At 46.5% G+C, this 26267-nt stretch overlaps 8 protein-coding genes across 8 annotated transcripts; 3 read left to right on the forward strand and 5 right to left on the reverse strand.

Annotated features, from left to right (window-relative positions):
• Window positions 1–1114: 1114 nt before the first annotated feature.
• BGW36DRAFT_392113 (uncharacterized protein) lies at window positions 1115–2050 on the reverse strand. Its single transcript, XM_046217658.1, has 2 exons — window positions 1507–2050; window positions 1115–1440 (listed from the first exon to the last, which is right to left on the reverse strand). Exons 1-2 carry the CDS (start codon window positions 1662–1664, stop codon window positions 1314–1316), a joined length of 285 nt encoding a protein of 94 aa, XP_046065223.1. The 5' UTR covers window positions 1665–2050; the 3' UTR covers window positions 1115–1313.
• Window positions 1968–4145, reverse strand: BGW36DRAFT_434046 (uncharacterized protein; the record flags this gene model as incomplete). The annotated part of the gene is made up of 3 exons (XM_046221363.1): window positions 1968–3036; window positions 3096–3778; window positions 3876–4145. 3 exons carry the CDS (start codon window positions 4143–4145, stop codon window positions 1968–1970), a joined length of 2022 nt encoding a protein of 673 aa, XP_046065224.1.
• A 440-nt stretch (window positions 4146–4585) lies between these two features.
• BGW36DRAFT_434047 (putative O-methyltransferase) lies at window positions 4586–5941 on the forward strand (the record flags this gene model as incomplete). The annotated part of the gene is made up of 5 exons (XM_046221364.1): window positions 4586–4726; window positions 4786–4912; window positions 4991–5016; window positions 5085–5113; window positions 5170–5941. 5 exons carry the CDS (start codon window positions 4586–4588, stop codon window positions 5939–5941), a joined length of 1095 nt encoding a protein of 364 aa, XP_046065225.1.
• Window positions 5942–6432: 491 nt separating this feature from the next.
• Window positions 6433–8901, reverse strand: BGW36DRAFT_331195 (uncharacterized protein). Its single transcript, XM_046212829.1, has 2 exons — window positions 8685–8901; window positions 6433–8628 (listed from the first exon to the last, which is right to left on the reverse strand). The coding sequence occupies exons 1-2, from the start codon at window positions 8741–8743 to the stop codon at window positions 6867–6869; spliced, it is 1821 nt and encodes a 606-aa protein (XP_046065226.1). The 5' UTR covers window positions 8744–8901; the 3' UTR covers window positions 6433–6866.
• A 258-nt stretch (window positions 8902–9159) lies between these two features.
• Window positions 9160–15387, forward strand: BGW36DRAFT_309703 (putative 20S cyclosome subunit; the record flags this gene model as incomplete). The annotated part of the gene is made up of 1 exon (XM_046212428.1): window positions 9160–15387. The coding sequence occupies one exon, from the start codon at window positions 9160–9162 to the stop codon at window positions 15385–15387; it is 6228 nt and encodes a 2075-aa protein (XP_046065227.1).
• A 1020-nt stretch (window positions 15388–16407) lies between these two features.
• Window positions 16408–18762, forward strand: BGW36DRAFT_79388 (fungal-specific transcription factor domain-containing protein). Its single transcript, XM_046222598.1, has 6 exons — window positions 16408–16732; window positions 16783–16917; window positions 16995–17572; window positions 17622–17849; window positions 17909–17989; window positions 18052–18762. The coding sequence occupies exons 1-6, from the start codon at window positions 16669–16671 to the stop codon at window positions 18613–18615; spliced, it is 1650 nt and encodes a 549-aa protein (XP_046065228.1). The 5' UTR covers window positions 16408–16668; the 3' UTR covers window positions 18616–18762.
• A 1498-nt stretch (window positions 18763–20260) lies between these two features.
• Window positions 20261–22378, reverse strand: BGW36DRAFT_421137 (putative pantothenate transporter; the record flags this gene model as incomplete). The annotated part of the gene is made up of 11 exons (XM_046219537.1): window positions 20261–20581; window positions 20640–20729; window positions 20774–20804; window positions 20870–20885; window positions 20953–21187; window positions 21258–21491; window positions 21552–21749; window positions 21814–21967; window positions 22030–22085; window positions 22137–22212; window positions 22271–22378. The coding sequence occupies 11 exons, from the start codon at window positions 22376–22378 to the stop codon at window positions 20310–20312; spliced, it is 1470 nt and encodes a 489-aa protein (XP_046065229.1). The 3' UTR covers window positions 20261–20309.
• Window positions 22379–24160: 1782 nt separating this feature from the next.
• On the reverse strand, window positions 24161–25549 carry BGW36DRAFT_309459 (putative transcription factor Rba50; the record flags this gene model as incomplete). Its single annotated transcript, XM_046212404.1, has 1 exon — window positions 24161–25549. One exon carries the CDS (start codon window positions 25547–25549, stop codon window positions 24161–24163), a length of 1389 nt encoding a protein of 462 aa, XP_046065230.1.
• Window positions 25550–26267: the final 718 nt, after the last annotated feature.

Consider the following 26267-nt stretch of genomic DNA (forward strand, 5'->3'; position numbering starts at 1 on the left):
TCGGCCCTCAAAAAGCAAGATAAAGGGAAAATACCGAAGGATATCGCGCTTTCTAAAATTGAAAATTGTTAAAAGATTTACACCACCAAGCGTAGGAAAATGGTTTCATCTGAGATGCAGTTCACGAGATATTATTGCCAGAACCAACTCAAGATAGTTCCTCTCAACTCTTCCCTTACGAATAACGATGGCTTTCTCGCAGGTATGTTGAAGTCGCTCAGCATGGCGGAGAAGTTAGAAGACTGGCCGTGGAATAGTGATCGCGTGTCTTAGCATTCAGAAATGGCGCAAAATGTAATACTCAAGTCGAAATCAAAGGCAAGGCTGTGAGCGAGAACCCAGAAAAGGAAGATGTGCGGATAGGAATATACCAATATGATAAAAGAATTCCCTTGTCGGCCGCCAATATATTATAGATAATTCGAGGCGATTTCTCAGTTTACATCAATTCATACATGAAATATTCTAGATGTCATTGGCTGTTGCAATTGACAACGCTGATTTTATTACCTGTCTTTTGATTTTCTGCTGTAAGTTGTTCCCTTCTAAACGATTTCCACGCCGTGATGATAAATGGCTGAAAAACACGGATTTTTGATAGATGGGTACTGTCTGTCTATCCCTTCTCAGCGTTGCGGTGTGATTTCTTTTCTCCGACACGTAGAAAAGGACCTGAGTTGGAAGGCGTCGGGTTATTGAAGACCTTATGCGACAATGGAGAAAAAACGAGTGATTTAGAACAGGGGTTAGGAGGTATGAAATGATGCCACTTGTAATAACAGTTGATTCTTGGTTAATTCTTTGGTATTTGTTAGATTATTTTGGCAATGGTATCATTGTATTTTTGATAGGGTTTCCAAAGTGGGGGGTCTGATTACGGAGTGCAAGACTGTCTATAATTCTTTCCAAGCTGCGAGCTGACCGTTCTATTGATCATGTGCGAGTGAAGTCGTTGATTAAACCTTTTCAGACTCTTGATTGATATGACTTTCTTTCATCTCCTTTTGTAAAGTCATGGCACGCTGAACTCCAAGGCCATGGCTACATACCTCGCGAAAAGACACGAGTGGTATATTATGAATCTCTAGGTAGCAAAATATCACAAAACCCAACCGATAAAACAAAATGCCGTATAAAATCCAAATACTCCGCTCGGTGCGCAGCTTTTCATCATGGATAAAAAGTTCAACGAAATTATTATATTGCTTCCGCAGCTGCCGACAGTGTTGAGCATTGTACCCAAGGCTCATGCTTCAGTAAGTAAGACCTCGGTTCCAGCCCAGGCGGTTGGGGTGACACCTGCAGCAAAAAGGCTACATATAAAATAATTGTAACCAAAAGGACGATACTGGCCCAGTTGATGTTCTGAGTTTGGACAACCAGGCCGTGGTTGATAGGGATGCGGTGGAATGCGACGGCGGCCACGACCAGGGAGGTTGCCTAGCCGAAGATGATGAGTTAGTGCGAGAAACTCTTGTGGGTTGGTAATTGAATATATATGCGTACCATCCCAAATAGAGTAACGAGAAGAATAATCCTCCGACCAAAAGGTCAAGAAATGTAATATTAGCAAAGCCAAACAGAAAGTTAGTGACACAGACGGCAATCGAAACAGCGACTAGCTTCTTGAACCCGACCATAGAGAATAAAGTCGAAGAATACATCAAGGTATTGAAACCACCGAGTTGGGAAACTGTCCATATTAGATATATAGCCTGTATGAAGTGTTGATATGACCAGTCATTCGCTTGCCATTACGATACATTCCATGGTTAAGGCCCAAAGCTTAGCAGATACTGTGAAAATTTGTTTAAACCGCCACTCGTTGATATAGATGCGATTGTTATACAATCAATAATCACATCGACACTTCAACGCACCATCATCCCCAGACTTTGGCCGCGCCTTTCCCCGCGTTTTGTGGTCAATATGTTGTATCCATAAATCTTCAATGTCGAAGAGAGTCATTAAACAGCCGGCATATTATTAACAAAATATTGAGAATCCAATTCGCTTAGTAAAGCATTCCAGTCCAAGGAGTCAATCTCCATATCGGCTGTGAAAGCATCCCAGTCCGAAAATGGCATTTCAACGTCGCTTGCGGTTGTAGGTAATCCAGATCGACTCGCTTCACCTCTTGAAATTGTATCTGAGAAAGTCTCGGTATTTTCCTCCTCCCTATTGCATTCGATCGAAGAATGTGGACGGTTAGACTGTCGAGAGGAAAGAGAACGCGAAAGATTGGTCAAGAGTGGAAGTGAGAGCTTGTGTTTTTGCACCACCCCATTGAGTGACTCTAGAAAGCCAGCAACCATTGGCGACTGCGTTCTTGCATCCTCGAGTATGCCGCAGGCATCTAATAATTCAGCCTTGCGGGTTGGATCACAGTGTCCGCCTTCATTGTGAAAGCAAATGTCAATCAAAAACACAATACTTGCAATGAAAACAGCTGGCAAAACACCGGCTATGTGAAAGCGCGTGCGCACAAATACTATATCCTCATGCTCAAGAAATCTTTCCGTGCGAATGATTAGTCGTGCCGCATCAAGACAAACCTTTCGCGAGTAGTCATATTGAGATCCAACTGAATTCTTAGATGATAGGTAAGGAAGATGCATTTTGCATCGGTGGGAATGTAGTAACGAGTTGAGAATGTACCTTTGGACAATGATCCCGGCAGTCAGCTTTTTCTGAGATTCTACTGCGCTTTCCCTCTCAAGTCTGAAGAATTGTGGTAAGCCCGCCATAAACCGATTGAATTTGGCGTCAACTTCCAGAACCTGTGCATAGGTAGTAGGTTCGCCCGGTATAGCATTGAGCAACATGCTATCAGACAGCTCTCGGCAGAGTTCACCCAAACGAATACGTTGCAGGAAGTATGACGTTTCCGTTGGTTCTGAAAGAGGCTTGTCTATACTATCAGGCATGCCATCGTATAAGTCGTCGTCATTGACATTCCATGGTTTGCGTGTCACAGTATGTCGGGGATGAACAGAGTATATTCCTTCTTGGGGGGTAGCGTAACGACACAACATCCTGTATTGCCAATTATTTGCATCTAGTTGTATACAAAGAAGATAAAAGAGTAGGCATACCAGTCTGTTGCTGATAGATACCACCATAACCTCCTTCCAATTTCTTCGGCAACAGAACCGCGTTTGGGTCTTCCAAAACTTGAGGTGTGGTTTGGGTGGTCGAGTCGATGTAGACCGAGGTCGCGCGCCATAGTGATGGCCTGGTAGACCAGAGATGAATATCTCACTGTAATTCCTTCCAAGTTGACTAGCATAAAAAAAACAATGATCATTGCCTGAATATCCTCAATAGATCTGGTAGCACAACGACGCGAACGATCGAGCAAATCAAGGCAAGATCTAATCCACAGATATGACTGAGCATTTGCATCTTCGGAGTTATCAAACAGTTCGGGATGAGCATCCGTGTCTAACGATGTCCAGGCAAACGTAGTGCTGGCGAAAATGCTTAGCAATAGGGCCACATATCCGTGGGGCACAGGCTGCTCTCTCGCGAGATCGTCATAGATGTTGTCTAAACGCCCTCGAACTGTAGGGGTATGGATGACATGATGTATATATGTTATATCCCGTACATACTTCTCGAAAAGTAGTTTGGCTTCTTCATGCCGAGGGAGCCATATACATCTTACTGGTTCTTGGACTGTCTGTGACTTGTCTGCAGGCCATGTGTACGTTGGCGATCCCGAGATGTATTTAATAGAGCAGACACGAAGAGATATATCGATGGGTGCAATCGAATTCTATACTGAGTTAGTACGGTGGCTCCCGTATAGCGCGAAACATCACCGAATATAAATAGTCTGTTCGAAGGTTGACAGAGGAGCGCGAGTTACTCACAAGTAAGCCTTCATTCGCGGAGACCTTTTGCAGTACATCAGCTTCAATCTGTAACGAGGGGCCAACAGAGGCCGTAAAAGATCCTGTTCTCCGCAAATTTGGTTGCTGTGTTATGGTGTGGTTTCGTGATTGACGCTGGTGATGCCGACGATGATTCCCATTTCCCTGCAGTACTATATCCTCTAGGTGTCGAATACGCGCAAGAAGTTCAATGTTGGATGGGGAATCTTCCGATCGGGAACGACTACAGTAATTGGAGGCACTCGTCATGTTTAATGAGATTGAAGGCTGTAAAGAGCATGAAAGTCCACGAGAGACACAGTTGGAGCATGGCGACTGCCGACAGCAACGCAGTTTGCGAGAACGACAAAAATGGCATGAAACTGGTCGGCTACGCGGAGTAAGCCTGCGCTCTGCAGGGCCCATTTCAACGTACTCTCTCGTTTTCTTTTGTTTTATGTGAAAAAATGAAATGGTTGATAAATTTTGAACTGCACAGGCTTTTGCAGCGTTGTAATTGACCGTTGTTGAGTTCCACATCAACCAATAAGAATGCGTAAAGTCCACGGAGGCCCCGGATTTCCGCGGCGTGGTTTAGGGTGTACAATCAGCAAGTACATAAACATGACAATGTCTATCGAAAATTTCAAGAATAATAATAACGTATCTTGTGTAGTCCAATTCAAAGGTACAAGAATAGCCATTTCACCATGGAAGCTATTGTTGCCCAAATCCGCGCCCTAATCAGCCTGGCCGATGCCTCTGAACGCAACAAAATCGTTAGCAATCTAAACGAGCTTCATCTTGAGTTCCAGGACCCAATGGAGCTTCTATATAGAATTCACTGTTCTGTGAGTATTGCTGACCAAAGCCATTTCCTTTATATACTAGTCTAACATATGTGCCGTAGACTGTTCAAATAGTAGTAGCCAAGGTAGGCGTTGATCTAGGCATCTTTCGAGATCTAGCAGAGACAAACTCCTCAAAAACAACGACCCAGCTAGCACAAGATACTGGCACTGATATTGAACTCCTCGGTCAGTTTTATCCAAACTTTTTGGGAGGGTGGTTAATCACAATATAATGGGATCGCATGCTTACATTGGATTAACTAGAGCGTATTCTCCGTTTCCTTGCATCCGTGAATTTCATACAGGAAGTGGGCATCAATACCTACGGGGCCAGTAAATTAACGCATTTGTTGCTCAGAAAGAAGTCGAAGCCGCCATTACGCATGGGTGAGAACCCGGGTCCCTTTGAACACAATGGCAGGATTTAGGCTAACAGCTATCAGACTTGGAACTCTAAGCCCTGCAGCAAATGCAACACCAGCATTCCTCGCAGAAACAGGGTACAAAAACATCACAGATTCAGGAAACACGCCCTTCCAGAAAGCATTTAATACTAATCTAAAAGCATTTGACTGGCTGCAAGGCCACCCAGATTTATTCGGTGCCTTGCAGGTTGTTATGACGTCTCTTGAGTCAACCAATTGGACCGAGAATTTTGAAATGTTCCATAAAGAAGCTGAGTCCATACTTCCTCGTGAATCACAATCTGCCGAGTCGCCATTTCTTGTTGACGTTGGTGGTGGTTATGGCCATCAGTGTATTCAACTTCTCAAAAAATACCGCAACCTACATGGTCGACTCGTGTTAGAAGACCTTCCTGAAGCTGTGGGAGGAACACAACATGCCGACGGTATAATATACCTTACACAAAACTTTTTCGAGAAGCAGGCAGTTTGTGGTGCCAAATTTTATTACATGCGTCGCATTATGCACGACTGGTCGGATGATGAATGTGTGAAGATACTCAGACTCCTTGTAGATGCCTTTGGGAAAGACTCAAGCATCTTACTCGATGAGATTGTTTTGCCCGATATAGGAGCCCCTTGGCTAGCAACAATGACGGACATTTCCATGATGATTTCATTTGCTGGAGCGGAAAGATCAAGCAAAAAGTGGCATGATATTGCTCAAAGAGCGGGATTGAGAATTGTGCATGTTCAGGTCTACGATCACCAACAAGCATATGCCATGATCGTCTTGAAAAGGGCTGACTAGAAACATTCGTGTATATGTGGTGAATCAGCTTTGTACTTCAACCTACCTAAGTGCTTATTAAACTGCTATAGTTCTACATATCTATTCCATGTAAATTAAATTGAGTAGATATAAGATTACTGGAAATTACCAATACATTACGCACCCACCACAGGTGGAAATAGCTTATCCTGTAACCCATCATCCCTGCTCAGGGAAGGGAGCGAGTTGAGCGTTGCCAGCAGATATCCTAGTAATTGAACCTAGATCAGACAAGCGATATTTAGGGCACGATGTGTTGCGCGGCCCCCTGATATAAGATAGCAAAGCTCCTAAAAAGTGCCTCTTTGTCTGCTCACTTCAGACATGTTTTATTTCTGTGCATTTCAAGCAGTATGGAACCAGACAATCATTAGCTATAGACACGATGTTGCCTAAAACAGACAAATCAATATCGAGATAAATACTCACCCTGTATTAGAAACAAATAAAAGAGAAGTTCAAGATTGAAGGTATCTAAGAGTTGCAGCCTAGGCGAGGTATGAAATTGAGCAAGTAAATTTGGTCTGCGTTCTCGGACTATCGTAATAATATAAGCCTCCCCGTTCATCATAACTTCATTAAAACCATAGCGTTCCCATAGCATAGACGTAGATATGCAAGCTGTTTGCAGTATAAATAATCATGGATTTTCTCCAAATCATAGGTGCAAAGTCAAAGCATACATGAATTACAAACACACCGTATTAGTATACAAAATCATGAGTATTATTTGCTGAAACATGACATTCCTGCATGATACGTCTATTCCACAGATTCAGTGCAATCAATATACTCACACAGAGTAAACACGATTAAATGATTCCGCCATCTGTCACACTGGTAGCTCTTCTATTCCTTGGTACTTCCTGGTTATAGAAATGAAAGCATGAACAAGCCATCGTGGTTAGTGTTCCCCTGCGTGAGGTGTCGATTCGGCAAGCTTTGGAGCCAGAATAATGAAACGGTGCTCGGCGGTAATGAAAATTTCATATTCTTGCTGATCCTTATTACGACCAGTGCGTACCGCAGAGGGAAGGTGAGCGACCCCAGTCAGCCTCTCACCCAAGAAATTCACGTTCCCCAATGTCGATACTCTAGAGCGGATGGATGCGTCAAATGTTCCAGAGGCTTTGGCAGCACTCCGCCAGAGAGACAGTAGGCTTGGTATGATCGCAATTTGTTCTCCATGTCGTATTAAGACCGCTTCCTCCGCAAGTGTGGCACGCCATGAATTGGTTTGAATAATGGCGATCTCGCCATGTAAGGACGGTGGTGTCGGGGTTTGAGCCCCTCGAAACAAGGTATCTTCACGAATACGTCTCGTTGACGGTGTCATCGGAGCAAATTTGGATCTTTGTTCCGAAACACTATTGCTGGTGCTCTGAGATTTACTTGCTTGCGGACTACCTACAATGCGACCGCTGATCGAGAATGCCGTCAATGAGCCTCCAGTGACACCGCGGACACTCGTTTGGCCGACCAGGGGCCCTGGTTCAGAGCCTGGTCCGGCACCTTCGACATCCCAGACACCCCATTCGCCATCAGCGAGTAGTACTATGATAGCTTTTCCAAAGAGCGCCCATGCGGCGTCAACAATCGTTTTCCTACGCCCAAGCACATTTGCGGCGGATTCAAATCCAACATACAACGTCAAAAGCCATTTCCCACTCGGCCCTAGCCTCTCATCTTCATTCTGGTTTCGGGTACCTTTAGAAGCTTCTAGACATTCCAAAATCTTCACATATCCATCGGAAAAAGAGACCAATAGATGAGAATGACGAGCTGAAGGGTATGGAGAAGGGTTGAATGAAATTGCTTTTGCAGGAGACGGCAAGTGGTGTGTTTGTATAGGTCGTATGTCGCTAATAGCTATCGTATAAAGGTCTTCTGTGTCTCGCCTGATAGGGATGCTGTAGACAAGCAATGTGCCAGAAGCTTCCGCGGTATGAGTGGCTACTAATAGGTCCCAGTTCGTATCGACAGGCTGGGAAGATCCCGGTCGTGATCGGGTATGTCTTGTCGACTCCTTCTCGTCTTTTCCACACGTGAATGTCATCGACGCCCCGTTGGGAATTTCATTATGAGATACGGTGGCGTCCAGCGTTATTGTTTGCGGCTTGGGCCCTAGTTTTGCGGTTTTTGGATGTGGAGGGGCGAGTGGGAAAGTAATAACCCTTAGCTTAGAGTCTGCACAGATCACAGAGACAACAATCAGCTTGGTGAGAATTGGAGGTACTGTGTATCCCAACGAGCGTGCTTTCTCGGGGAGGACAGACGGCACGGCTAGTTGGAGAGCTTTTGAACCTAGAGGTATATCCACATGATAAATAATAGGTTCATATGGATGAGACGGGTCAATCTCGGTTTCTTCGTCTTCAAAAATGTCCACTTGTGGCGCTTCATGGGTATGTGAAGTTGCTGGTGCAGGCTCCTCATCGTCCGAATCAATGATCATGATAGACTCGTCAATATTCTGCACATTATTTGGCTTTCTCGTGGTAACAGAAGCTTCTTGTTTCTTCTCTATAGGGGAGGGGAGGAATGGTTGACCACCTCTCCAAATTATTCGTATTCCGTCATCGTGGCCGTAGACGATAATTGTCGAGCCGTTTGGTGCGAGCAGAGGGTAGGGTTTGGCAGTGAAGACGCGATGAGGCAGAGAGTAGCTATAGGTATATCAATACTAGAACCACGGAACAGTAAACATATCGGGAGGAGCTACCTGAGCTGCAGTCCATCATCTCTCTGGCGCACTATTGGTGTCGCGAACGAGCTTGTCATGATGGCGACTGCGACGCAAAGTAAATGATAGTCAACCGGGGCTCAGAGCATTGCCTATTAATGTGCATTCAATTGAGAGAAGATAGCAGCTTGTCGCAGCGCACCAAACAAGTTATGGCTGGAATGGTTGACGATGTGGGTGGTGGCTGGATATTTTCTGAGTTGGAGAAAGCGAGCACTGGCCGCCAAGCGCGTCACGTTTGTTCTCCGCACTGGAGCGGGAAGGCGTAAACAGAAATAGTGAGCAACACAAAGACGAACATCCAAAAAAACAACAAGACGCAGAGTCCTCGCTTTCATAACGCAAGTAATGGAATACCACCGGCCATTGACAACGGCGCTAGGATGAATTTTGTCCATATGGAGGCTACTCTTACGCAATTGATCTTGGGTCTTCCTCAACAACCTCGTGAACAATGGCGTCGGTGCGATCCGTTGGCCTTCACGAACCCCCCGCATTGCCTTTCCTCGTTTCTGAAGGCCTCGTCCCCCTAGAACCGACGGAAAATGACTATGTGTGGAAACCACAGCAACCTGGTAGCGATGATGATATAACATATACGAAGAATTGTGCCGTCTGGTCGCGCGGTGGTGTGGTAAAACGCGTGTTCAAGCTCGACATCGAGAACGAGGAAATCCGCCATGTTGTTCTCACATCATTCCCTTCGGTGTGCCTCCAGAACACCGAGCATGAGCCACGAATATCACCGGAGCATCTACGAAATGGACAAACTGCCATTAAAAACCATGAAAACGTGAAATCAAACGGAAGTGATCGAGATATGGTTGTGGATCCTACTGATCACAAAATTGTCAAAGGGCACTTTCATGCATGCAGCGATCCCTCGAAAGCCTTGGTCGTAGTTCTCAAAACCCAAGCACACATATTCTTCCTAGCCGGAAATAGCCATGTTGTGCCGTTACCGTTTGAAGTTGATTCTGTCTTCGCTTCCCCTCGAGGGTTGATCTTCCAGAGGAGGCTCCCTGTACAAACATCACAGCACGGCCTCGCTGCACCTCCAAACTCCTTTATCTCACAGCAGACTTTTCCGGAATTCCAACCGAGCCAGTCGTTCAGATTATCGACGGGCAAAGAACCCCGCTTATCCACCACCCTGGGCTCAACAAATCCCTCAAAGCCACAAAAGAGATACAGCGAGTCAGATATGCCTCGAACATTTTCATTGACGGATCCTCACTCAGAGATGGGTCTTGTTGTTTCAAACCTCTCAAATCGAGCAACATATGCCAAACAGGAGCCTTCTGGATTCGACACTCTAGACCCTGCAGACGAAATAATCTATGTCTCAAGCACCAATGAGCTTCCAGGGGACCAAAGTACGGTGGAAGTGCGTTCTCTCATCCTAGTTGTGACGATAAATACGAAAACAGGGTTATACACTATTTGGACAGCCCGATATAGGCTGGAGGCCACAGGTCAAGAATCAAGGAAACGCAGAAAGCCTGTGCTCAGCGGTGCTCGCTCAAAAAGGCGGAGCTCTCACTTTGGAATGACTTCAGGAACTGCAACACCGGCTGTTCGGCCCTCAGGAATGAGAGAAAGCCTCGGCACAGCCCGAAACGTATCTGGTCCATCTTTTTCTCAAGGCTTTCCAGCAGAAGAGGCCTCTGATCAGACTGATTTCGCGTCCCAAATAGGGCAGGACTTCGCAGATATTGGTGGTCCATCAAAGACGTCGCGTCGGGTTAGTTCCTTAGTTGCAAGAGCAGAGCTTGGCACTAGCCAAGATAGGACGACTTTCACGGACCTCGCAACGGGGAACCCTGGGAATACAGCAAATTATGGAAGCCTGCGACAATCAATGGGGGCATATAGCAGCCGTGCTAGTTTTGGTCATAATCTGAGGAGTTCCTTCGCTGGGAACGCTTCTGTTTACAGCAACACCAGTAGCTTCATGGACGCGCCTGTCGATCGTCTTCTGGAAGAATTGAATAACGGAGGTGGCTTTGAAGGATTTGAAAGCATGGATCTCACTGAATCCATGTCTGAGTTACCTAAAGAGATGATCTTACAGAAGGTTGAAAGTTTCTCCTCTGCGATATCCGGCAGTAGCTTCTCGTTTTCCGAACCGAGAAACTCTCAAAGACCTAGAGTATTCACGCTACGACCCGACGAAGCAACATGCGTTAGAACACATGGCCCAACAAACATTGGACTTTGCTTACTTGACCGTAGATCTCAATCACTGGTTGTGGTGAATCTCAAGGTTGAAAGGGCAAACATGTCCGGCATCAATAACAGCCTCCATGGCAAGTCGATGAAAACTCAGAAGCAAAATCAGAAGGCCTTCATGGTCCAGGCAACAAGTATTCGACACGGTCCCAACGTAGTAGATGCTTGCAAAGTCGTAGATGGCGGTATTTCAAGAATACTGGTATTGACGTCTACAATGGACGGCAAAGGCGAGCTGACCTTGCAATCTCCCTGGAGCCCTCCTGTCAAAATTGAGCTTCCAGCCAAATTATTGCTGCATCCTCCACACCGCCTGTCATTTTTGCAACGGACACACGAGGCAGGTTTGAGAAGAACCCTAGAAAATCAAACTCTCCAACTAGTTGAGGTGAGGCATTCTTCCTCGCGAGGTAAGATAGACGTGGTTGACTCCGAAAAACGTTGCCACCATATCGAAGTCCAATTGCAGCCGAAGAATGCATTGGTAAAAAGGATACTAGATGTATGCCGCTTCGTCCTCAGAGATTCTCTTCGTGCTGCCGATGGACTGTATACAGCTTGGTGGGAAGTCTTGCGGTGGCTTCAGTCGAGAAAGTCTGATGAAAATGACCTAGAATGGACCGCCATAGTTGTTGTACTGTTCAGTATGGCAGTCGGTTTTATGGATTCACCTTCCTCTCGAATCACCGTTTCTGGGAAGCAAAGACGCAGAAAGGGTCTTTTACGATCCAGTAGTGGCAGCCACATCGACCAGGAGAGCTGGGAAACCATGGTAGAAGGAATGGCAGGATCTACTGGTGTCACCTCGTCGTGGATGATGAGCTGCTCGTGGGCTTGGGTCTCAAATGGCGGGCATGAGGACGGATCTAAACCATTTCACGTCGAGAAACAGCCTTTCCAAAAAGAGACCGATAAATCGAAGAATACATATATAATCCGATGTGCAAGTCTTGCTCGTGATTTTTTCGAAAGTCCTCAAGGGGAAGCGGCTTCTGGCTCTGATGGCTATCTTCCTACTGCATTGTGTCAGGATCTAAATACACGACGCAAGGCGTTGTGCAGCATCCTCGTAGGACTTCACTTGTTACGAGAAGAGCAAAAACTTTCTATTTACGAAAGTGAAAGCTCTTATCATGAAAAGGGTATGCTCGCCCCAGTTTTGGCTCAAATTGGTCGATGGGTTGGGTGGACATCGTGGACCTGGAAAGAGGATGGCTATTATGGTACGGAATTGGCAACAATGTCTTGCTGGGCATTTGAGGACAATCAAATGTTGCGTCTAGATGTCCCTGCGGAGCCCTTCGCTCCACCCTCTATCTTTGGTCATCTCCAAAGCTCTCAAAGTCAAAATGTGACAAGCCCTTTTTTCACTCTCCTTGATGTCGTGTCGGCCACAGATCGTCGACCTAGGAAAGGCAGTATGTGGGACGATGTCTTTCAACTAACCCCTAGGACCCTCGCAATCAATGGGTTCATGTCTGAAGTTGGTCTGAAGTCAACCACGGTCGATAAAATCCAACTTCTTCTTCGCTGGGGGTTGACGAGTAACGTGATCGAAACTTTGCCAGAAGGTGTAAGTGTACCGTTGTTTGAAACGATCGCCGGCTGTCAGATAGATCCTCCAACGTTAGATTCACCAACGTCTTGGACCTCTGCATTAGTAGAACTTATCGATCGAGACGATCTCTATATGTCCATGGAAATTGAAAATGTCTCTCAACCAGCTTCTCGCATGCAACTCGCTGCAAGTCACGATTCAGTCCGTGATATCCACCACATTGGCATCTCGACATTGGAGTTTGAGCTGTCAAACTCGTTTGAAGTTTCTGTGGAGGCAGATCGTATAGCCGTCACTCGATTGATATTTCGTGAGGATAGGCGATTTCTGGAGGCTTCAAAACTTCTCAACCAGTCCAAAGCCCCAATAGCTCAATGTATTCCTGAACCAGATTGGTCCGACTCCGATCTACTGGAAGCTCAAAAAGAGGTGGTTCAACTCGTCACTCTAAGAACTTTGTCTGTGCCCGCTGGCCGATCCATGTTTATGTTCAGTGGTCGCTCACCTTTACTAACTGAAAAGCTACCGATACCATCGTTTTCCCTACAGTGCATAATGAAATCAACAAATGTGACTATAAGCGCCGATAGATCGGCATTCAGTGAAGAGAAAGTGGCGTGGGCATTCTTCCATAACGGAGCTGCGACAGGACTTGCCATATCGCGAGCCTCCCGTGGCATTGACACTTCTTGGATTCTTTACAACAAACCTCAAGAACTCACGAATAGGCATGCTGGATTCCTGCTTGCCCTTGGACTTAATGGCCACTTGAAGAACTTGGCTAAGTGGGTGGCTTTCAAATATTTGACTCCCAAACACACAATGACATCAATCGGGCTTTTACTCGGCATGTCCGCGTCTTATCTGGGAACGATGGATATTCTTATCACCCGCCTTCTTTCAGTGCATGTTACTCGATTGTTGCCTCAAGGTGCAGCAGAGTTGAATTTGTCCCCACTTACCCAGACGGCTGGTGTTATGGGCATTGGGCTGCTGTACTTTAATTCGCAGCATCGACGAATGAGCGAGATTCTTCTGTCTGAAATTGAAAATATCGGACAGGAAGAAAGTTCAATCTCCCAGGAAGAACTTCGTGATGAAGGTTACCGGCTAGCTGCTGGCTTCGCACTGGGGTTGATTAACCTTGGCAAGGGCAAGGATCTTAAAGGTCTACGTGATATGCAGGTGGTTGAACGGCTGCTTACCTTGGCCGTTGGCACAAAGGATGTCGATTTAGTACACATTCTGGATAGGGCCACTGCCGGTGCTACTGTTGCCCTCGCGATCATCTTCATGAAAACGAACGACGAAACGCTGGCTCGTAAAATTGATATACCAAACACGACCGTTCAGTTCGACTATATACGGCCAGATCTCTTCCTGTTACGAACAATGGCGCGGCATATCATCATGTGGGATAGTATTGAACCGAGCCCACAGTGGCTCCTCGGCAGCCTCCCAAATACATACAGGAAACGATACAGGCTTACAGGAATTCGCAACCTGTCTAGTGACGACATGCCATTCTTCAATATTATCGCCGGTCTTTGTTTCGCCATTGGGCTGCGATATGCGGGCTCGGCCAACCCCAGAGCGAAGGATTTGTTGCTCTCATATCTAGATCAGTTTATTCGTATAGTCAGGCTGCCTGCTCCGCATTATGATGGGCGATTGGCGCGTAATTCCGTGCGTCACTGCCAAGATATCGTAGCAATATCTGCTGCCGCTGTCATGGCTGGCACAGGTGATTTGGCTCTTTTCCGAAGATTACGTTCTCTCCACGGCCGAATCGACCCAGACACATCTTATGGAAGTCATATGGCAGCCCACATGGCCATCGGACTTCTCTTCTTAGGCGGCGGTAGCTACACTCTAGGTACCTCCAACCTAGCGATTGCCTCGCTAATGTGTGCATTTTATCCGATATTTCCTATGTCTGTATTAGACAATAAATGCCACCTTCAGGCATTTAGACATCTCTGGGTATTGGCTGCTGAACCACGCTGCCTAGTAGCTAGAGACGTAGACACCAGGCGGCCAATGACAGCTCCGATTTCCATCATCACGAAGGATGGGCAAATAACAGAAACAATCTCGCCATGCCTGCTTCCCGATTTAGATGATCTTGTTATGGTCAGAGTACATTGTCGAGATCACTGGCCATTGGTACTAGACTTTGAGAAAAATAAGCGCTTACGTGACAAATTCCGCCGTGGCGATCAGTCCATATACTTACGGAGGAATACGACTTACGATGCCTCTGGCGGCTCTATCTTCGCTACCACGCTATCTGGGCTGAGTGAGGCGCAAGATATCCTTCCAAACTCTCTGACAGGGTTGGCGAAAGGGCTCACCCATCTTCCAAACCCGGTTGCCCTGCTACTCTCGGGCCAACGCAACAAAGCTCCCCAGCACGACTTATGGGACTGGGTCTTCGCGCTTCCATCGCTACAGGGTCTAGACCTTTCAGAGCGATCGGCCGTCTTACCCCCATCAGCGTTCCAGTTCCGGCCCCACTATTCATTTCATGGTGCAAAAACTCGTCCTCCATGGCTTCGCTTATCTCCCGTCGACAGCCGTTTAGTACTTGAAAGCACAGTCAACGAGGCTGTACAAGGTGCATCCGGACATGGCACTAATTCTGATGAAGTGAAAGATCGTCTATGGCAACTTTGTCTCCTTTTTGACTGGATAGACCGCGAGGTAAAGAGAGAGCGACAAAACGACGCTGAAGGAACGCTGGACTCTATCCAAGGCTCCACAAAGACCCACCGACGCACAGGATTGTGGCTAAGATGGGACGTTATCGAGGAGGCACGTTGGAAGATCTGGGGTGTTCAGGTTGGGGATAAACTTTGGCAGGATGGAGCAGGCGCTAGCATCAGCTCGTAATGCTGGCCACGGCTGGTGCTATAGCCCTAAGGTGGTTAAGTCAATTGTGGGGCGGCTGATTATAAAGCTTGATGGTTCTTGATACACTCCCTTTAGCAGGTGTATAAAACTTACTCTCTTGCTTATTATTTTGTCGGTAATGTAGAGTAGATCAGGCACTGCGATTTGTTTGGGAGAGGTCGAAGTGAGGCGTACGAAATACCGCCTTTCTTACCTCATCAGTCCTCTATTATTAATACGCCTGCATATGTTTGGCGTTGCTTCTTTTATGATCACCATCATCTTATTACTTTCGCGCTTACCAACACAATTACTATTATACACCGCATTCAATCAACTTCAAACCACAGTATTAGTCGTCGGAAATTGACCTTCAGTCCTCATCATCGCGGCTGCTCCTACTTGCGTGTATCACTTTGCCAGATTGAGTTTGCATTTTCAGACACAGGCACGATTTTACTTATACTCGTGATAAGAATGCTCCGCCTTGGCCTGTTTTTCTCCTTTCTGCACTCAACTGCACTAACTGCCACTACTTCTACAAAAGGCAAGGATCATACAAAGCCACCCAGAGGCCAGACTCCTGATCCCCGTAAGCAGTCCAGCGTGAATGGCCGCTTGTTTTCATTGCTTTTTTTTAGCGCTTCGCTTGGACACCTTCTCATACCCGATAGGGTCTACTAACCTTGGGCGCGCGCTGAAATTCTCAATTCACTATCGTTACTAAAGACTAGAGGGTTAGAGCTATATACGGAGACTCGGACACTAATACCTAGTGCAACTGACTATCTTTGCCCATCCCCCGGCAGCATCGGGTCAGCAACCCAAGTTGAATAAGGATCGGAGGACAGTTCTGCGATGCGATGCACAACCAGGCTGGTACGCTCGCCTGACCTCGTTCCTTATGCTTTTTTACCCTTATTTCTAATATCCCGGAATATCTCCATGACAAGATACCGCATGACGCGTTGCGCTTGCATCTGCATCGATTTGCTATCCATCACCACCAGTCACACTATGAGCAGCCTGGCGCACTGACGGAACGCACGTTTAGACCATCTACGAGTCCGATCTGCCTTTTGCATGCTTTCCCGATAATCTGGAACCTCTCACCTGTCATTATATGCAGTTGCCCTCGCCCACACGCACTGTGCCCCCCTCCAATCCCGTCACGTATTGCTAGCCACGCAAACGATCTATCACCTCGTCACTTTCAGAGGCCTTACCGCTCTATTCAGACACATCTTCTACGCTATTTAAGTCAAAGCGAAGTGGAGAGTGATGCCAAGCCGTCAGCGAAAACAGCCCGAGAATCGAAGAAGAACAGGCTGTTTCCAATGCAAAGGTTGTCTCAACATTTCGCTTCGGGCCACAAGCTGACTGGTTCGATGCTAGAAAAACACGTTCAATGTACCGAAGAGAAACCCAGCTGCAGGCGATGTCAGCGTCTAGGCCTTGTATGTGAACGCGGCATCAAGCTTCTCTTTCGCGATGATGCAATTCAGCGCGGGATCCAATTTGGTCGAGAAGGTACTCTAGCTCTGCGGTCGCATTTCTGGATTTCAATTTCGACTAACCCGGGGGGGGGGGTTGCTTTTCTTATTTAGGGACTTGGTCAAAACGATGCGGACGAATCAAGAAGCCGCCTGTTCTAGAGCTCGACGAGGACTTTACTGGCGTCCCGCTGGAGCAATACATTGGACGATGGATTTGGTTGAACACGACGTACGACGATTTTACTGGGGACCTTGACAATTCGGATACAGATGAAGCTTTGTTTCAGATCGATCAGAACACTACCCGACGAGCGCTCTATATGCAGGGCAATAGATATTTGAGAAGTCCATATCTGGAACCTCGGTCTTTTGGAGGGCCCTTCAGCCAATGCACGTATGAGGAAGGGAATCTTCTCGACTACTTCATCCGTGGTATTGGGCCGAACTGTTCGCTCAGTCGGTCTAATAATCCATACATGTCCTTGATTCCTCTTCTATCGCACACGACGTTCAAAAACACCCTTCTCGCTGTTTCCGCAAACCAGCTGTATCTGCTAGGCGATAAAAGTTGTTCGCAGGAGGCTTTTATGTACAAGGATAAAGCATTGAAGGGCTTACAGCGGGAGATCAAATCACCGACATTGCATTTTGCAACAGTGGCTTCTGTCTTGATGATGTGCTTCCACGATGTTAGTTTCCTTTAAGCTCTATCCTTTCCCCATTTTTAACATGGTACAGATCTCCGACGGATGCGCTTCTTCGTGGCTTTTTCACCTTCGAGTGGGCATGCAAATGACCCCTCAACTTCCATCATACTCTGCGCAAACAGAATCTCTGAAGCGCTTCTTCAACATGTATTTTGTTGGGCATGATATCATGAGCCGGACCGGACGAATCCATTGTGACGATGAGTGGGATGAGGATATTCCAACACACAATTGGCTTGAAACCGACGATCTTGATGAGGTAGGCAAAACTTGGATTTTAATTACTCCATGAAAGCTCTAGCTTAAAAATATGTACAGGTCGACACTACCGTTGGAAGTTCACGTCGATTGATGTCATTGATAAGTAATATCTCATCTCTGACCAGAAAGAGAGCGAATGTAAGAAGACCAACTCACTAGACCAGCAGTCGCGAATCGACTAACTCGTATGAACATGACAGTCCAACTCTTCTCGTGTTGACAAGGACTTTTTTACATCGAGCTGTGAAGAAATTGAAACCGCTCTTGAAACACTTCAGCAAATACTCCCTAGTAATTCATCCGCAGCGGATAATTATATTCTTCAAATCGCCGAGATAAAACGTCTGACTGCACTTCTGTATCTGCATGAATGCCTGGGCGAGTTTATCTCATCATCACCGTCACCATCGACCTCCTCGCCACCATTATCGCTACAAACTTACCACTCGCCTCCGCCTCCAAAGCTATCTAAACAAGGACTCGTCCAGCGTATCATCGAACTCATCTCCACCCTTCCCAATCCAGACTCAACCTCTGTTCTCTGGCCCCTCTACATAATTGGAAATAGCGCGGGTCTCGAAGATGAGTCTCAAAGACGGTTCGTACTTGAGCGCCTTCGCGGCATTCAGCAAACACGCAATCTTGGTAGTGTACGTGCAGCGAGAGTCGCCGTTGAACGTGCTTTTCGAACGAGAGATTTAGAACTACCGGATTCCAAGGGAGAGACAATACAAAAAGGAAGAGGCGTTATCAGTTTGGCTTGAGCGGGATTGCACTTTTGCCATCACGAGTTCATGATTCTAACATACTGCTTACACAGCTACTCTGTTATGAGTGATTAATTAGTAGGCTTTGGTTATGTTAGTTTCTATAATAGAATAGTCAATATAAATTTCACTCGGCTTATGTTCTTTGATTGCCATCAACTAGGTCACTGGTTGTAGCGCTTGTGATCATAAAATAAATCATAACCACTTGCAATTTACAGGAGTGGTAATATTTTCCGGATTTACCAATACCCTTGTACGCGCAGGCACATTTGGCTTGTCTTATCCACTTATCGTCAAAACAAATATTAAGCCACCGGGGAATAGCGGCCGGATATTATAACCTACCCAACATAAATGGCCTTGCATAAGCTAAACCCACACCGCCACTAATAAATCCAATGCGGATACAAACCAATGATAAGCTTGAGTTGAACCCTTATCCAGCTGCAATTTATATAGCAATCACATGTCAGCCACCGACTATGCATAGGTTATAATTAGCTGATTTTACCACCAAGTTCTAATGTTCTACTCCATTTCCACTTTTATTCGTGGGCTCCGGTCAGTCCAGCCTCTTTTTTCTTGACCAAGCTTACCAAGTTCAGCCAACCAGACCCGATACTTCAAATGTTGGAGGGCTAGATTGCTTAGATCATCCTTCGGTTCAAAAATGTTAAAGTTCCTGCTTGGGATTTTGTTTAAAGTTTCGGTCAGCTTTTAAAGTCAACAAGAAATCAACGCTATTGCTTCCAATCGCGGCACAGTAAGCCGACATTAGGAAGCGGCCTGAACTCCAAAATTACTAGCTGCGTGACTACATAGATGCATGTAACCTGGCATTTTTTGGGCCCTAGATATTTTATCACTTTTATTAGAAAATATAGTCTGCCGCTCGCTTGTGAAAAACGTTGACTTTCAATATTAGGTTGGCAGCCCTCAACATTAAAAATATACTCATACCGCCCCCTCGTAATATTCCCATACTAAACATACATGTACAGGATTTGCACGAGTGCTCTACTCTACTCACAGCTCAATCCGTTGGGTTATAATCCTATGTGTGATAATTCGAGTACACGTGTAATTTTTTTTAAAAAAAATATATTATTTCGACAACACACCTCGCCATACCCGTACGTATCTAGTTCATCCCCTTTGTAAAGCACGGTTGGGAAAATAGATGTAACTAGCTATTATTCCTGTTTCAAAATTCGGCATTTACATTCGTCGTCAAGAAGTAGTATATGTATAATCAGAATTTGAATTATAGTCGATTTTCTCAAGATATCAAACATTAACCAATGGATTCCATTATACATGTATAATTTGGATATATTTCAAAACCATGGGCTCAATAGTACTTGTATTGAGCTAGACAGAATCAATACTTTCAGCTGAAAAGAGTGCGAAAATACTCCAATTGACATCAAGGAAAGCTGTGATGAGGTCTATTTCGACGTTAAATCTCATATAAAGTCCTGGCAGCCCGAAACAGCATCGGGGTATACCTCATTATTTGCTGCTAATAAGATCAGCCAAGGACCTATTCTATTACAAGCAATAAATAATCCGAGCTTCCATTAGAACACCTCTAAAAATGCCCCCCCCCCCCCCCCCATCTACACATAAACAACCAACCCACATATGTAACAAATCAGTCATTCACAATCATAAACCATATTCTATTCCTATGTAGTATATCTAAACTCCTTTTGCTGATAATCCGTCATATCTGCAAACGGGGATTCCGCGAGGCTATCCGCATCCGAACAGTCCATTGGGGTCACTCGAATCTCTGGGTGTGTAAGCTGGCTCCGTCGAGCGTTGAGAATGACAGCTAGAATCCAGTAGACCGCCATCAGTCCGATGCAGATACAGTAGCAGACGAGCATGGCGGCGAAACCGGTGGTGTATTCAGGGGCCTGGTTGGCTCGGAAGGTTTGCGGGCCGATTAGGTTGCCTGTATTAGAGTTAAATTGGTGAGTGTGAAACATTGAGGCGGAGAGGGAGAGGCGTACCGATGGCGTATCCAACGTACATAATCGAGTATTGGACGTTCTTCTTGGTGTGGCCGGCGGTGTTGGCCTGGCCGAGTGATATTCCTGTGACTGGTGTTAGGGAAGTCGTGGTAAATCAACTGGGCAGACTAGACCTAAAACATATGGACCGAAATATGTATACAACTACAGACACTATTAATCATTGAAAATGGCAAGAAACGGCAAGAGAAAAAAAAGGATAGAAATACCAAGTAGATTCCAACCCTGCACCCCGAATTAGTAAGTTTCAAGGGCGACCCAAGACGGACACAGCCAAGAAGGAATGCCTCACATCTGACCACCGATATTACTCCTAGGCAGGGTGTACACCATAATCGCGCCAATAGCTGGGATAAAAGCCGCTATCATTGTCACCAGACACCGTCGATTAGTCCACTTAGCTGCAATCCAGGAGAAAAGAAACGCTGAAATGGTCGACATGATTCCAGTAGGCATGTTCAGGAGGGAGGTTTTGACGGCGTCGAAACCGAGATTATTGATGATAATGCCGCTGAAGGTGATTAGCCCTTTGGAGCGTTGCGTTAGCCGGATAGCATCACCAAACGAAACAAAGTGGTTGAAGAAAATAAAGAATACCTCCGTTTGGAACATTGATAGCAATGTTGAATAAAAAAATAATCCATGTTTTCGGGTCCGCTATAGCTTCTATCGCTTGTTCCTTTTTCCAAGTTTTGTTAATAATTCCCGTCTTGTTATCGGCTTGCCTGGCGATGGCATAGTATTTCTCCTGGTTAGTAAGGAACCAAGCATTCATTGGCGTGTCCGGGAGGTATTGCAATATAAAGATAGACCACACAAGGGATATAGAACCTAGAATAAGATAAGTATCACCTAGTTCAAATGTTTAGTTCTTCAGGTTAAAAGACTAACCCGTAATCAAAAATAGATACTGCCAAATCGAAAGCGTCGACGGCGATTGAATCTGACCTACCGCCCAGGACAAAAACCCGTTTATCACGGAACTAATCGCCGCGAAAGCAATGGCGTTGCGAGGAGGCTGTTCGGCCTTTTTATAAAATCCGGCAATGACAAGGGAAATTGACGGCACGATGATCCCCTCGAGACAACCTTTACAAGAAAATGTTAGAGTTAGACGAACATAAACGGGCCTCGTGATCGAACTTGTACATGCCCATTAAAAACCGCAAGGCCATTAAGTCTCGGAATGCACGACAGGTGGGGATGAGCAACGACAGCAATGACCAACCGAGGGAGCAGCTGGCGAGATATTTTGCAGATGGCACGCGGTGGAGGAGATACGATGATGGCCACATGCCGACAATGCACTATATGCATATGTATACTTTAGATATTCGCCTATTTAGAAGGTAGTTATGTTCATGCTTACCCCGACATATAGAATAGAGCCAGCCCAGGAGTATTGACTACCAGAGAGGTGCAAGTCTAAATTCAAAGTTGATGATTAACAAGATCCTTAAACTCTGAGGCACATACCATCTCTTAGACCATAGATAGCTGCTGTGCTGATAGCAACCTTGTCAACCGCTCCCAATGTGGCGGTGGTGAGAAGCTATCAAGTGACACCCTGAGTAAGCTCCGGTACCAAAGTCTATCAGGACAAGCCTCACCATTGGCACGAGAATCCAATCTATCTTGCGTAATAACCTTTTCTCCTGGGCCACAGACATGGGTGGGAAGCCCCCGGCCTGATTAAGGTACTCTCCAGCTTGATCCATTCTGAGAGTTTAATCATGTAAGAAAATTACTAAAATCAAAAATGGGCATCGACTCATTGATCATTTCGGAAATGAAAATCCCAGGTAGATGCGTGTGTATTTATTTAGCTTCCAGTGCTTATAGCTCAAGTCATACGAGGGCCGCGCATTGCCAACCAATTTATCGTCTAATGTACCTCAATGGATATGTTCATTCGACAAGCAGGACAGGAAAATGATTATCTAGTTGGAGTTACTAAGCATACCAAAAAGGTATGGATGCCATACAACCGATCCAAGGCTATGGATACCCCATTGTCCGAGCTTCATAGGTGATAAGTAAGTGGGACTCCGGGAACTCGGGTCTCGGCGGTCATGTGTTACCAAATAAGCCGGAATAATCCACTTTGGGGCTATTTTTTCCATCAAGGAGCATGACGTTTTGAATATTCAATACCAATAGGCATACTGATCTACTGGTCTTCTCACATTCTAACGGTAATTCGGCTCACATACATGTGTGATCTACACATCACCATGTATATGGAGTATATAGAGAAGCTATGGTGGCCATCAGCGAAGACCTTCAGCATAGCATGTAGGATCAGTCCGGATCGATGCAACCACTATACAGCTGGCGGCTGAAAGCGCATGATACCTCTGGTCTGACTGCATTGCTGTGCATATTATCTGACTCAGCTTGTTATCCATTCTCCCCGGCTAAGTTGGAGTAATTGATCCACGAGTCATTTGATTTGTACTGTAGCAGCAACCCCCGGGCCACCTATGGGTCGTAGGGCCAGCGATGTTTCTAGCCTCTCAAAACAAACCCCTAAGCAGCCAACAGTTGCATTAGGGCCAGCCTAAATACTCCGTGCGCCGCTGGAAGCCTCCGATATGCTTACATCGACAAAACAAACCTTGGAAAAATAAGAAGTGAACCGGCCCGTCCCAGCCGTCGGCGTCCATTGTCCCCTTTTTTGGTACACACACTTGAGTCCGAGCTTTTATGAATCGAGGAGATGAAGCCCCGCTACATTGCCTCGTGACCAGTGTCCAACCACAGAGAAGACGATGAGACAACCGAATTAGCGGATATGCGAGTCGCTATATTAGGTGCATTTTTGAGGCGCTAGAAAGTCGCGCCAAGACCAGAATCCTGATACATAAAAATACTATGACGGACAGTTGTGTCTTTTGATGCGCCTGACATCATGAAAAGGCCTAACGATCGAGGCTTCAGGTGGGTCAGTAATATCACTCTTAGATCGACATCTCTAATATACTTTCTGTATCACCAATGGGAGAATTGACTGACTCGTAGTCTTGCACCTGATGCCTTATCAAGTAACGTTGTCGCAATGCAAACCAAAACGTACCCCACATATGCATATGCGAACTGTGGCCGTTTGACCAGGTTTCTGGGAAAGCCGGGTCAGCGACTGTTTTCTGTTGCAGATATTGCGTAACAATCTCGCTTTACCTGAATCGTGCGTACATCAAGTAGCGCATGCGTATGCAGCACAGCGATCATTGCGCTTGGTCAACCACATCAGGCTAATGGCTAATGACTTTCAATTCAGCTTGACGCTATGAATAGTATATGCCATACGTGTACAGAGAATGACAAATAAAAGTATATCGATTTCATGTTACCTCTCGCATAAGAAAGGTTACGGTGTGATGCGGTCTTCGTATGTGCGCTGACCGGTTAAATTCCGTGGCCTAGTTGCTGAGATAAACACGAACAGAATACGCATGTAAATGGTCAACGCGGTGAGTCGAGAGTAGAGTGTATTCTGATTAATGGGTTCCGGCACTTTCTTCTTGTGGAATTCCCCGATTTCCCCCACCCATCTGCCACAGCCAGATGCCTTCTACAGCCCACGCCTTGGCGCTTGCATGTTTTCCAATGTTTGAGCCTGTCCATCCAGTTGCCCTCGGACCTTTTTCCTCTCGATCTTGCCCCCCTTCCGCTTCGTCTAACATCCTAGTGACAACGGCTTCTCGTTCGATGACAGTCCACAGCCCCTCCACTAGATCACTTCCCGGCTCGCCCAATTCGTCCTTGCCTAACCTGTATAAGATACGGCCGAGAACTTGCCACGCTATACATCTCTGTGTGGGGACTGTCGAGCGGCTGAGTATAGAAAGCTCGGAGATGGTGTAGCCAGCGGCCTCTGGGTCGTCGGCATGATGGTGGAGCCCGAGCGAAGTTGAGAGCGATAAGGACGTAGAAGGCGGTAGAATTTCGCCACGTAGAGAAAAGCGTAAAGCAGATGGAACGACGGTAACTGCGGAGCTGGATGGATGGTAGGGGGATGACGTTGCGAGGTCGTCTGAATCGTTTTCGGAGGGTTTCAACCACGACAATGCGGATGGATCGTGGGGGGTTTCAGGGAAGTAGTGGGCTTGTAGATCGGCGTAGAACGAAGGTGATGTGGGATCAAGGTTAGGCATAGGATCTTGTCGTGGCGGTGGAGTAGGGAAATGGATCGGGCCAGTTGGAAACTCTGATGCCGGTCGTAGATCGGAAGGGTGAAGGGTTGGGATTCTATCATCAATCTCAGAAGCCTGTGTTGATGTCGTAGCTTCCTTTTGTGCGCCTGTAGTCAGCGCGTGACTGTTATTTGAGGCGGGCTCTGCGGTTTCGGGCTCAGGAAGGTCAAAGGACACTGATTTGGTCGTGGTTTTAGGCCTATTCGACTCTGCACTGCGTAAAGCCGCCGAGTCCTGTTGTGCCGAACTTGACGGCTTGTCCGCGATTTTTGTCCGACGCATCAACCGCTCGACTAAGGAGGGCGAGAGATTAGACATCAGTTCAGCTCTTTCCCTCTCGATCTCCTCCTCCGACATAGTAGCTAGTCTTTGCCTATTCTCTTCATCGATCGCCCTTTTCTCCTCCTCCTCGACCGAGCCTGTTTCTCGTGTTGGCGCCTGCACAGAAGGTTTGGCAGACACGTTCTGGGCAGCAGCACGTCGCTGCTTAAAGGCCGAGCCACGACGACGATCTTTGGCGGCAGGGAATCCAGTGGACGACTTCTGGGTAGGCGCAACAGGCGCCTTGGGAGCGCGTTCCTTGATCTCCCCGATCAGGTTGATGAGGGGCGAGGCGCGGGGCGGGTCGACGCGAGACTGCTGGTCCTCGTCATCGGACAGGTCGAGCACGAAGCGCTCCCCTGGGATGGCCATGGTGTGCGAAGAGAGAGAGAGAATAAGTGAGGGAGAGATCGACACTGTCGACGGGAGACAGAGTATAGGAACATAAGAACACAGTAGGAAGGCGTCGAACAAGATGGGCAACGGCAGGAGTGATGGGGAGACGCGTTCCTTCCTTCGAATCGGGATGCGGCTGAAAAACCTAAATTTTCCTCCTGCAGAGACCCGCTAGTCTATAGCAGGTTAGCGTCCATCACCTGCGTGTGCACGTACCATCTCGAATTAGAGAATCCAATCAGATCGGATACAATCGCCATGATCAATTGTTATTCATCGCTCATCATTACATATACTCATCATCGCACCGCTGCTGGAAGAATGACGATACGAGTGTGTCTTGGGCTGGACTGTCGGCATTGTACGTCGTCTTTCGTCAACCGCATTTTGCTTAGACATTAGACAGGTATTACATGTAGATGATCTGATGTCCCCATAGACACAATATCAATGATGGTTTACGTAGAGATATATTTGCTAATGAATTCTCTTCTTCGTACGGATAGCTCCGTGTTTTAATGATTTTGTCAGATTAGCCATCTGGACAGCCATGAATGCAACCGCCGGACGAACACCATATATCATCAATTGATCTCCCGGCACTGTCGCTTTAATTGGTCATGCAGCAGGCGACGCGGACAACATGGAGTCACAGCACGCTGCTGGCTAGACTACATCATTGATATGTCTGGTA

The sequence above is a fragment of the Talaromyces proteolyticus genome (genome assembly GCF_021365285.1).
Source record: "Talaromyces proteolyticus strain PMI_201 chromosome Unknown BGW36scaffold_17, whole genome shotgun sequence".
Lineage (NCBI taxonomy): Eukaryota > Fungi > Ascomycota > Eurotiomycetes > Eurotiales > Trichocomaceae > Talaromyces > Talaromyces proteolyticus.